We start from the raw sequence: 12,241 nt of genomic DNA, 5'->3' as shown, positions 1-12,241 counted from the left end.
TAATGATTGTCAGAAAATAATGACAAATGTCTGTTATAATCTCTTAAAGCCCAAGATGATATCTTCAAATTGTTTGTTTTGTCTCACAACAGTCAAATTAAAAAAACTCAAAAAAATATTCAGTTTACTCTCACATATAAAGAAATGTAGCAAATCATGTAGCAGAATTACTTTATGTTTTGTTTCTTGAAAAAATACTTATTTGATTATTAAAATAGCTGTCGACTGTTTGTTTCAGCTTTAATGGCATTGATATCACATGTTCTATTTGCCAAAGTGGCTGAATGTAAATGTTTTTCCCAGGTGGTGAGGACCGCATCGCTCTGGATGCTGAACTTCAAAAGGAGATCAGTATCATTTGGCCTTATCTGCCCCAGAAGACATTGGACCTACTGGTACCTATCAACAAAGGTCTGGCTCTAAATTACAGAGGTGACAGTCAGTGTAATCCTGACAAATAAACAGTAGCAGTTAATGTAGTGTGTTTGCCCTCACAGATACGGACATGACAGTGGGGAAGATCTATGCTTCGATGATGATAATGGACTACTTCAAACAGAACAAAGCCAAGAAACTCCGGCAACAACTAGAAGCTCAGGTCAGCTCAGCATCTTGCACCTTAACGGGCCTGAAAAAACTTGAAAATGAAATTGAAAAAAAAAAAGCTGTCTGACTTGCGTTTGACTCGTCGTGTTCTGTTTCTCTCATTTCAGAAGAGTAACTTGATGTTCAAGCGTCTGGATGCCTCGACCCTCCCGGAGGACATCCTCTCCAACACCCAGCCGCTGCCGATGATGGCCCACAGCGCTGGCTCAGCACTGTGAGTCCATTCATGTGTGTAGCTGTGTGAGGTTATATCTGTATGTGTGACTCTTTTTATGTATTTGTTTACTCTTTTTTTTCTCTCAATTTAGGACCAGAGGAGGATTTGTGGCTTTGAGCCCCATCTCACCCCAGGAACTATTTTTACAGCCCATAAGTTCAGACGTTGATGCTAGTCAACAGCAGGTAAGAAAGAGGACAATTATATGCAAACAACCATTAACACCACAGCTATGTCTTAGAGCAGTGTTTCCCAACCTTTTTGACTGGCAACCTCTTAAAATCAAATTCAATTTTTCAGCAATTTTTCCTTCTCAGATTTTTTAATCATTCCAGAGATCTGAGATTAGAGCAAAGCCACAAAAAGAAAACATAATTTTATGTAGCAGGAATATGTTATTATCTTGTATTCATTTACTCCTCAGATTTACCCTCCAGGTTGAGAATCACTGTCTTAAGACACAAATTTGCACTCAAAACAATTTGCAAAGCAGAACATTTATTTAAAGATCTAAACCCATGAAAACGGTATAAATATGTTTTGATTCATGAAATTGCTGCAACTCTCTCAGTGCCTTGCAGGGCACGGCATCGCTGGCTCTCTGTGCTCCTGTCTTTTAGTCCCGTGGAGATCGGAATAACAAAGGCAGACTGTCAAACTGTTGATGTTTTGCTGTGTCTTTACTGTCTGATCTTACTGATCACCACCGCTTGCTAGATGAATGATGTAAAATGACTGAAATAACTTGCATATTAGTGTTTGTTCTTGCAGAGGAATGTGTCCGGAACCCTAGACAGATGTTGTCTGGCTCTGTTTGTGTAGCTATAAGACCTGAAAATGCATGACTGTATGTCCCTCCAAGCTGAAATATGGACCCCATCCCATCCCTGTAAGATCTTCTGTTTACTGTCTTCTTTTCCACTCCTCACTTATACAACCTCACACTGTTTCTATTCCTCCTTGAAGTCAGTTTCCCTGTTTGCTAGTTGTTAATCTGTCCGTATTTTTGGCTGGAATGGCTTCTGATTGGATGGCGATGGTGATGGCTATGATAGATAGACCCTCAGTGATATGAAATGGCTTTTCCGCTATTCTTCTCATCTGAATTGGCCCTCCGTTGTTTAAGAGGCAGTCCTGGCGGGGACGAGCCTGATCCGTGCTGTCTCTCCTTGCCCTCCTCTCTGTCTTTGTACTCACCTAGGTGGGCGAGTGCAGTAGGGGGATTGAAGCCCCACTGGAGCTTCCGCTAGGGAGGGGCCTGTGTGTGCGGGCCTCTTCCATGCCCCGTCTGGCTGTAGAGTCGCAGGTACACATATCTTCCATGACACGGCCTCTGTGCTGGATCTCCAGGACTTCAGTGGCTGCATGGGCTCTTATGCCAAAGTGCCTTGTTCCTTACTTTGGGAGTCTGATTGAGGCTCAATGAATTGTTAGAACGGGGTGTGATCCGTGAATGCTGATGCTTCGCCTCTTTACCTCGATCTCTTTCATCTCCAGAATTGAAGAAAGACTAACTGAGTAACGCATGCAAGAGAATTTGATCAAAACCTGTTCCTGAATTAAATCTTCTTGATGTAATAAGAGTATTTTTAACGTTTCCTTTGTGTACGTACCCTCTGCTTGCGTGTTTGTCTGTGTTTTCACATACAAGCAGACAGAGGTTGCGAGTGGCTCCATGAAGCGTTCTGCCTCCACTCTTGCGGATCAACGGGTGAACGGTCTTTGGCAGGAAGAGCAAAGTCCAGAGCGAGTGTATCGACCTCGTCACAAAAGCTACAAGGCTGCCGGTTAGTCCTGCTCATCTGTTTTCATCACGTCAGGTTGTGAAGAGTTTGATTTTAAGTCATACAGTACATCCACCACCACTGGTCAAACGGACAGACTGCTTTATTCAGCCAACTATGTATATATTTGTCAAGTTATCCACCCCTTCTTCTCTTAATCTATCATTTTGTCCTCTCCTGAATGTCTAGTTTCTCGGTCTGAGCACAGGGAGCGTGGCCGGTCCAAGGAATGCTGTCACCTCCTCTCTCCAGACACGTCTCGTTGTAACTCAGAGGAAAGGAGCTTGCAGCCCTCTCGCTCCTCCAGCGTAGAGAGAGAACACACCCAAGATAAACAGGTAGGTCAGAAAACATTAACAAGGTCCTGGGCCAAAAACACTGTGAAGACTGAAAATGAAGGAGCAAATTTTTTGATTTTATTTGGTGAGTTGTTAGTGTTCACATATGAATCATCTTTGAGGTTTATATGCCATCAAAGATGATTGAACCTATGATGGGGGATTATTTTATAATGTAATGAGTAAGTATAATTTAGTATTTTGTAATTGGAAAACAGTTAGTTAAGTTTGTTTTGCCTGTTTGTATAAGTCAGTCCTGTTTGTTTGCTTGTTTCTTTGGTTACTATGTGTTTTAACTTGTCTTACCTGACTTGAAAACCTGCCCTCTTACCCCTTTTCATCTCAAGAGGATCACAATGGAAATAATCTTTTTAATTGTGTTTTAGTACTCAATAATTTAATTGTATGTCAGTACTGGGTGACTGCAGTCTTCTTTTTACTTTTATTGCTGTCAAATAAATCTATCTATCTAATATCCCAGCCCCATAACAAACTAGAGGATGTAAAAGAATAAAATAACTGAAGTGTGGGAGATGGACAGTTGTGGAGGAGGTTAGGGGATTGCTCGTTTAAATTCTTTCTTCTGTTTAAATTGACAGGCTTAAGTTACCAGATAGCCAAAGTCATTTTTTCCTTTATTCTTGTCCTCAGGGTAACAGTTCTGACAGTCCGGTGCCCTCCACCTCAGAGTCCAGCACCCCCAGCGGCCGACGACCTTTATCACAAACCCCAACCCGCTCTCGCCCTCACATCTCCTACTCCCCACTCGTGTGTCGCACACACCCCTCCGTCGGCGAAGACGAGGACGAGCAGGGCAGCCCAGAGACCACGAGGCGGGGCAAGCCCGCCTGGGAGACCCAGAAGGGGATCACAGACGAGATGGGGAGCGAGTCTGGCCAACACCCATCCCCGCCTCGACGCTACCCCTCCGAGCCATTCCTGGCCTCACAGGAGGACGACCACAGCCCGGACCCCTCCGGTCCCATGGAGACGTTGACCTTCGAGGCGGCTGTGGCCTGCAGCCTGGGACGCTCAAACACCATCAGCTCGGCCCGCCCGTGCTTGCGGACTGGCTGGCAGGTCCCCAATGGACATTTTCGGAAGCGTCTGGCGCAGACAACCTCCGTTGCAGGCTGTGATCCACTCAGCGATACAGAGGAGGACGACAGGTGCTAGGGACGGGAGGCACAGCGCAGGGGAAGGAGAAGGAATCCCAGAGAGGTGTTAGAGGACGCTGTACTACAGTGTACAGAGCGAAGGTTAACGTGACTCTTCTTGCATCAGTGCTTCAAGGCCGTGAGCCCTCTGGATGTTTGATAAAATGTGAACCCAAAACGAACAATACTTCCTGAAACTGTAGTTGCCAATTCACACAGAACACTGACAATAAATAAGGTCTATTTCCTGACTTGTACTTGATGATAGAGAGTAATAATTCATCTCAAATAGTTGCGGGATGCAGAAAATAAATAAAATGAATGAATCGAATTATATCATTTGTGTCAATAGGTATTTTCCATATCTGAAGATGTTTCTAAATGATTCAGTGTTGCTCTAAACAGTATTTATCTGTGGGGTGTGTGAATATGTAACTACATTTTCTTATAAATTAATCGTTTTTGTAAATACATCGTGATCATCACACCATTGCCATTTTCTTAGACCGTATCAATACAACTAGCCATCACGAGGCGATCTGATACTTTACCAGACAATGTGGGTACTAATAAGTAACACTCAATAATGCTGGATTTTTTTACAGTATGAATGAATGTGCAGGGGAAAAACCGCCTGATTTTCCCCATCATTTTTCTTTTTGGCAATTCCTTTGGTATTAAACATAATAAGTTGTGAGATATGAATACACATATAGAATAACATAGAGAAGATGCTTATCTGTTATTTCACCCTGCGTCATTGTTAAATCATGCCTCCAACAACTCTTGAGCCTTTAAAAACTGAAGTTTTTCTTCTTTGTCATCTTCTAAGACAACCGGTTTTATTTTTGCCACTCTACACCCTTTAAATGAGAATTTTCCGGCAATTACATTTACCATTTGATTTTGGAAATTGTTGGTCGTATGATATGAAAACAAAATGATCTTTCATCCCTTTTCACTTTTTTTCTTCCTTGTGAATATTCTATGAACCATTGCAGACAATGACTGTAGAAACACTGTAGACACGCCATGACACATTTGCTTCACAAATTAACATTAATCTATTACTTACTAATAATGTACAGAGAAATTATGCTGTTTGTAACATTTAGAGACAAAAAAAAATAAACAGTATAAGCTGATGAGCTTTAAAGGTAAAGGAATGTTCATTTTAAGGTTTGTGTATTTGTTTTATTTTGCCTAACGAAGGCCGATTCTGTGAAACTCACTTAACCAAAAACATGGAGATTTGTATCATAAGTTCCTGGAATGCAAATACTTGTGGGTTTTTATGTGTACAATAGCTGTATATACAAATAAAGGTGTCCTCAAGTTGTCACTGTTATTGGATGTGTTTTTATTTTGGATAAAGGCAAAACCTTGATAAGTGAGACTGTGAAGCCTTAAGCAATTCAGGCATGTAATTCATGCAGAAACCAGTTTAAGTGCATCTGGAAACTGTCAGTTTGTGCTTATATGTGTTAGTTGCAAACACTGAACATGGAGGAATCTGAGAGATGCAGATGTTCTTTTAACTAATGGATTTTCTTAAAGGCATTCTCCCTTTATCTGCCACAATATCTAACATGTTTTCTGATTATACATAATAAACATGAGCTGAATGGTACAGCGCTGGCAAATACAGAGATAAGTGAATCAGGCTGTAAAGTGTTTCCTCCTCAAACTTTCTTGTCCAGAATATATTTCAATATTGTGCACATTTAACATAACAATAGTGTCAGATAGAGGATGCATGTATAGCTTAAATGTGGAAAAAAAGACAAGAACATTAAACACAATTTTTAAAGAAACAAAACAAAAAATTAAAAATGCAATTATAACATGTAGTTGTTTTTTGTTTTATAGGGACTACACACCCAGATGTTTTCACTGAAGTTTTCGCTTATGGTTGTATGGGCAGCCATTTTTTTAGACCAGAAAAAAAAATCTAAACATGTCTCACTCCCACAGTTTTAACTCTCCAAGCACATATCATACCTCAAAGTGTTGCCACAAGTCTTCTCTCTCTTAAAAATGTGGATATATTCCCATAGCAGTTATAGTTTTTGAGATCTAAACCTCAATTCATAGGAAGAACGCCGTCTCTCATTGACTCCAACACAAACTGCAGGTGGTCCCTCCTGATTCTTAAACTCACAGATTCTCACTTCCTTCAAACGCTGTGTTTTGCCTTTTCAAAGGCATAAGCAATTATTATCAGAGCTTGAAACATCTCTTGTTGACCTCTTGAAGTATTTCACACTGACACACATTTCCAACATGAATGATGAGTTGATTGTAGGAAAATAAATCAACTATTTTTATAATTGACTGATTGTTTTCAGTTACTTTTAGGCTTTATAATTTCAAACATTCCCTTGTTACAGCTTCTCATTTGTGAGATTTGCTGCTTACAATTGTTATTTGCAGCCCTAATCTCACATGAGTAGTGCCATTAAAATGAGAAATGAAAACTAAAATGTAATGGCCTGATTTTTTTTAGAGGCAACAATGATTAAAGAACACCAGACACTTCTAAAAATTCTAGTTAACAGCAATGCTGAACGACAACACTTAATTCTGGCACTGTATGTTTGTGGAAAAAGTAATAATATATTCCCATTAGCTGCACAATTACTTTCAGAGTCTCAAAAATGTGCTTAACAACAACAAATACAAGAAAATATATATATATAAATAAATAAAAAATAAAGAAATAAGAGAAAAGTTTAAGGAATCAAAAGCACATGAAAATCAATCATAATGTGATTGTTTAAAATAAACAATCATAAATAGTGCAGATTGTTAGGTGAGATAGATGAGACAATGTGAAAAAAGTTTAATCAAAAATCTTCCAATGATTTTTCATAACACACTCAATCATTGATCTTTTTGTTGAGCTGACAAAATGCTAATTCTCATTATCATAAGACTACACTCACAGTATTCTGATTACACCCACAGTAGACAGATTACACCCACAATAGTCTGATTACACCCACAGTATTCTGATTACACCCACAGTAGACAGATTACACCCACAGTAGTCAGATTACACCCACAGTATTCTGATTACACCCACAGTAGACAGATTACATGAGTAATCAGATTGATTTTCTTAAATCTCTTGCTCATCTTTTCTCTAATTGTGCTTTTATTGCACAATTCTGGTCAGATTTTTTTTTTCAGACTAAGATAAATTTAATTGTGTCTGTTGAATATATAATAGTGTGTTTTTAATGTATTACCTCTAGACTTCTGTGGTACAAAGAACCAAGCACTTTACAAAAAACATAACTGCATCTTGTACTGTATTATATCACATTATAATATTTATATTTATTATATTTTATATTATATACTTTACTGTGTATTTTATTTTATTTATTTCATTTAACTATAACATGTGAATTTCCCTCCACTGGAAAACAATTGTACCTAACATATAATCCTGTGTAACATATTGTATACCCAACTAATATTTTTATTTTATGCTTTATTAATATTAATGTATTTTTTAAGGATTTTTTTTAATGTATTTCTCCAGCCTTATTGGATACAACCAATTAGTATTAAGTTGTATATACTATTAAGCCAATTTATGTCTTCAATTAACTGTATCATGGAATTTCTTCCCCCCTCGTAACACATTTTTATACAAAAGTAAACATAAATTTAAAAACTAAAATGTTTTATTAATATGTTTTACATTAATATTTATTTATTTTTCCTTTTGTTTTAGTCACTGAAAGGGGCGGGACTTAGTCACTCTCTTGAGATTACGTATAGGAAATTATCCAATCACCGTGCAGAATTGCACCCGGACGTCATAGCCAACGGACTGATAACATGTCCTCCGGTTGAAGAAAGAGCTAGCAAGGAAGCAAACTGTTTAATATCACTCACGAAGTTAAAACGCGGAAATGTCGCTACAGTCTAACACTCAGACCGCGCAGTGCTACAGTCACAGTCGGCGCTGAAGCAGATATTTGGTTGAAATTTTGATTCCTACGAAGGAATGAGCGACACTTTTCAAGGAAGTCGCGCAGCTGGCTAGCGAAAAGTAGCTAGCTAGGCTGCTAGCTGCCGTTAGCAGGAGTTCTTTGTTTTGTTTTTCAGTTGGATGTACGTGTAAACATGAAGAGAAACTAGATTGGACACTTGCTTAAGCATTTGACGTTTAACTAGGAGTTTTATAATCATGCACACAGTTTCTTTGGCAGCAGGCAGTTGAAGTGTACATTAATGGTTTCTGAGTTGTCAGAAAAACACAACTAACAAGCCGCCGAGCGCAACTTTAGCAACAAAGATCTTCATTTTTAACGTCAGCCAGGACAGGACGGGGAACACGAAGATATGGGCAACTGTCTCAAGTCTCCGACATCAGACGACATTTCTCTGCTTCATGAATCCCAGTCAGACAGGGCGAGTTTCGGGGACGGGACAGATCCAGACCTGGAGCCTCCTCCGCCGTACCAGGTGAGAAGCTGCTAACAGCCAACCTCCAGGTTATTAACTCAAGGAAAACAAAGTGGACATGTTAAAAGTCTTGGCCTATCTAACCTTGTCCCTTCTTGGTGTTTGGCCTTCTTCTAAATGATCTTCGCGTCATTAAATAGGCACTAAGTGAACTAAAGTATTTGTTTTAGTGTTTAATCTCACTGACTGGCTTTGCAAAAATGTCCAGACCTCAGAGCTGCTACATATCAAATATTTATCTCAGCACTCTTCACTTCTTTGCACCATTTGCATCTTGTTTGCAGTTCACAGAAACGGGTTCACCTGTATATAGTCATTCCTTGTGTATGTTTATGAAGATTGTTGTGTTGTTATTATGTGTAACTACACAAAGAGCCACTAAACCAGTCAAATTCCTTGTACATACTTTGCCGTTAAAGATGATTCTGATTCTGACCAGTCAGACCACTTTGTGTAGTAGACAAAGTGACCTGATTATAAACTGGTTTTGTTTCATTTTGATGGTTTCTGTGTCTGTTACCAGGAGCAGGCTCACATGCCCATGTACCATCCCACACCCAGTCAGGCCCGTCTGGCCACCCAGCTGACAGAGGAGGAGCAGATCCGCATAGCTCAGCGCATCGGCCTCATCCAGCACCTGCCTAAGGGAGTTTATGATGGAGGGCAAGACGGCTCTGAGAAGAAGATCAGAGAGTGAGGATTTTTCTTTCCGTGTGACATGTTTACACAGAGGAAGGTTACAGGTCATTAGAGCTGGGCAGTATGAACTAATTCGCATAGATCTTTTGCACTGATGACGCTGTATGATTAATATTTAATATCAGATAATGACGCATGAAATTGTCCGTGGGGAAACAAATCATTTGTAACATGCACAATGCCCAAGCACGTGCAGGTGAAGTTGTGACTGTTTAATTTTACTTGTGCAGAGATAATTAATCAATGTGCCAAATACCAGAAAATGAATGACTATTTTGATAATCTATTCATTATTAAGTCAAACTCAAAGATCTAAGGATTATGTGTGGTTTAGATTGTAAAGCCCTCTGGGGTATGTTTGTGGCCAGGCTGTATAAATAAAATTAACTTGACTTGAAAGTTATTTATCAAGCAAAGCTGCCAGATTCTGAAATGTTAGGATTTACTGATTTACCTTTTTTCTGTTTAGTATAATTGTTTTTTTATTTTTGGATTTTGGACCCCTCATTAAATCTAGCAATATATATTTTTAATTTATCATTTAGTCTATAAAACGTCATAAAATACATTAACAGTCCGTCATTTCCCAGAGTTCAAGACAACATCCTAAAAGTGTTTGTTTTGGCCAACTAACAGTCCAAAAAAACAAACAAACAAAAAAGGATATTTAATTTTTTATCATATAAAACAGGGAATAGCAGCAAATCGTCACATATGAGAAGCTGGATCCAGACTTTTTTTTTTTAGACATTTTTATTAAATTAATGACCTAAATGATTATTCAATATTCAAAATTGCTGCCAACTAATTTTCAGCATTCAGTCATTCAGCTGCATTAATTTATGAATCGTGTCACAAAAGGCAGCACTGAAGTTATATAAAGATATTAAAATTATGTAAAACCTTTTGATCTTAGAGCTATATTCTCACACTGTCAGTGTGTTTTTTAAGCTCTTTTATTCTATCTGTTTGCAGATGCGTGATCTGTATGCTGGACTTTGTGTACGGGGACCCCATCCGGTTCCTGCCGTGTATGCATATCTACCACATGGACTGTATAGACGACTGGCTGATGAGATCCTTCACCTGCCCCTCCTGCATGGAGCCCGTGGATGCTGCCCTGCTCTCCACCTACGAGACCAACTGATTTTTCACCCTTCCTTCCCCCGCAGTGCTTAGATCAACGTGGCCCCCCTCCAGCCCCCAAACCCACACACAAACCTAACAACTGCCCTCTTATAGAGTGAGAGGAGCTAAAAAATGATGTTGGCTGTTGTCTTGCACTTTCAAAATGTCAAAATTCACTCACCTAATGTTGGCCTTCCATGCCCCCCCTGGTCTGACACTAAATAAGCTGGTCTTAAACATCAACACGAGTCAGTAAGAAACTGTTTCCAGACAACCCTGCATGATTGTGTTTGTGTGTGTTTGTTGTGCTGAAGCAGTGTCCAGTGTTACGTTATGTGGCGAGCACGTGGGATTTGTGTGTCTGCGAGCTGTTTGGTGACTGTGCATTTCCACTTGAGCAGGTCTCAGTGGTGTTTCCTCCCAACTGACCCCCAGTTCACCTTCATTCCCAGTTACATGTCATCTAAATGGACAATTAGGTTTAAGAAATGATTGACCAAACTGCAAAGAGATTTTGCTAGAAATCTGTTGTATTCAATTTGAAGTTTCCTGTGGCAACGGTAAGCAAAGACTTCCTCAACATTTTGATCTCCATTAACACGCTCTCATGTTAAAATGGCTCTACGCTTAGAGATATGGGAATACACAAGTGGAGTCGACACTGTTGGTGATAATAAACAAGAAATTGAGCCAAGGTTGTTAAGGATTACGCAAAAATATGCACACACACCCTGCAGAAGTCATCCAAAGTTTTTAGGTACACAGTAATACTTAAAGGAGATCAAGGCTGTATGATATTTGTCTTTGGTTTCTCTAAATGGCCACACTTAAAAAAATGTTTTGTGTTGAAAGGGGAAAACAATGTTGTGTAACGTGAATGTTTCACCAGACGGTGTGTAAAGTAGCTGGCAGCCAATGTAAAGGGCTCATTTGTGCATGGGCAGGTGGATCAGTCAGTTAAAAAAAAAATTAGAAATGCTTGCACACACTTTCATCTGATCCAGAGATTTGCACTTTACTTATAGGACAGTATCTAAAACAATATATTAATATATGTACCTTATAACCTTGCACTATCAATACTTCATTCCTGTTTTTCCTGAGATGCAAAAGTTATATAGCTGATAAAGATATTTTCAAAGCTGTCAGTAGTTACTTATCACATTAAAGTAAGCCTGGAGATGTATTTCATGAAATCTGTGATTCAGTAGGGTGAGCCTCTGCTTTGTTCTGCTTGATTTGACTCGTGTGTGTTTTGTGTGTAAGTGAAGGGACAGAGGCTTGCTCCGGTTTAAGAAAGAAAAGAGGTGAGATTTAAGGTGAGTTTTAAACTGTTTAATTTTGAATTTTACATAAATACAGCGTCACTTTCATTATTATACATCACATTTTTGTTTTATTACACTATGATTTATGTTTTTTTGTTGCTCTATTTCCATTCATTGTAGCAGTGGTTACAGGGAATTGTTTGGTGGTAGTGTGGCTGTCTGTTACTGTCTGTTTTACCTTAATATTTTTTTTGTTACATTTGTGTAAACTTAATTGTGTATTTAGGACAGTAAGTATATAGCTTTTACACTGGTTTAAGAAGCCTGATTGTGCAAACCTCTGTCCCAACTGAATTTCAGAGTGAGAAACTTCTCTTACGGTGTGACGGTTTTCAAATGAGATATCATGTTTTCCATTGAGCTTTCCTTTGCTGTGTTTTTCAACTTAAGTTTAAACTTAAGAATTAATATTTCCTGTAATCTTGTTTTATTTCTTTTTTTTTGGATGGCTAACAAGCCCTCATGTAAAAAAAAAAAAAATAAATGAGGAAAAAACATATTT

At 38.9% G+C, this 12,241-nt stretch overlaps 2 protein-coding genes across 8 annotated transcripts in view; both read left to right on the top strand.

Moving 5' to 3' along the window:
* The window catches only part of LOC121908148 (voltage-dependent R-type calcium channel subunit alpha-1E-like), a 58,752-nt gene extending 53,322 nt beyond the window's left edge, over positions 1 to 5,430 (top strand). For 6 of the 7 annotated variants that reach the window (XM_042427913.1, XM_042427915.1, XM_042427911.1 and 3 more), the window contains 7 exons: positions 304 to 411; positions 498 to 598; positions 714 to 820; positions 915 to 1,008; positions 2,475 to 2,610; positions 2,797 to 2,945; positions 3,597 to 5,430. In XM_042427913.1, coding sequence (XP_042283847.1) covers positions 304 to 411; positions 498 to 598; positions 714 to 820; positions 915 to 1,008; positions 2,475 to 2,610; positions 2,797 to 2,945; positions 3,597 to 4,121 — 1,220 coding nt within the window. In that variant the 3' untranslated portion in view covers positions 4,122 to 5,430. The remainder of the gene's footprint in view (positions 1 to 303; positions 412 to 497; positions 599 to 713; positions 821 to 914; positions 1,009 to 2,474; positions 2,611 to 2,796; positions 2,946 to 3,596) is intronic. The other variant, XM_042427914.1, reaches the window with a different exon arrangement.
* A 2,500-nt stretch (positions 5,431 to 7,930) lies between these two features.
* Positions 7,931 to 12,236, top strand: LOC121908553 (RING finger protein 11-like). Its single transcript, XM_042428670.1, has 3 exons — positions 7,931 to 8,584; positions 9,108 to 9,277; positions 10,259 to 12,236. Exons 1-3 carry the CDS (start codon positions 8,462 to 8,464, stop codon positions 10,428 to 10,430), a joined length of 465 nt encoding a protein of 154 aa, XP_042284604.1. The 5' UTR covers positions 7,931 to 8,461; the 3' UTR covers positions 10,431 to 12,236.
* The last annotated feature ends 5 nt before the right edge of the window (positions 12,237 to 12,241 follow it).

This window comes from Thunnus maccoyii, chromosome 12, assembly GCF_910596095.1.
Source record: "Thunnus maccoyii chromosome 12, fThuMac1.1, whole genome shotgun sequence".
Taxonomy (NCBI): Eukaryota; Metazoa; Chordata; class Actinopteri; order Scombriformes; family Scombridae; genus Thunnus; species Thunnus maccoyii.
This window is presented reverse-complemented; position numbering and strand designations above follow the sequence as displayed.

What these genes read in the sequence shown, in the direction of transcription:
- LOC121908553 (XM_042428670.1), top strand. Translation starts at nt 8,462, where the DNA reads ATGGGCAACTGTCTCAAGTCTCCGACATCAGACGACATTTCTCTGCTT. An exon ending in AGCCTCCTCCGCCGTACCAG is followed by an intron (nt 8,585 to 9,107) that starts GTGAGAAGCTGC and finishes GTCTGTTACCAG; the next exon opens with GAGCAGGCTCACATGCCCAT. An exon ending in TCTGAGAAGAAGATCAGAGA is followed by an intron (nt 9,278 to 10,258) that starts GTGAGGATTTTT and finishes ATCTGTTTGCAG; the next exon opens with ATGCGTGATCTGTATGCTGG.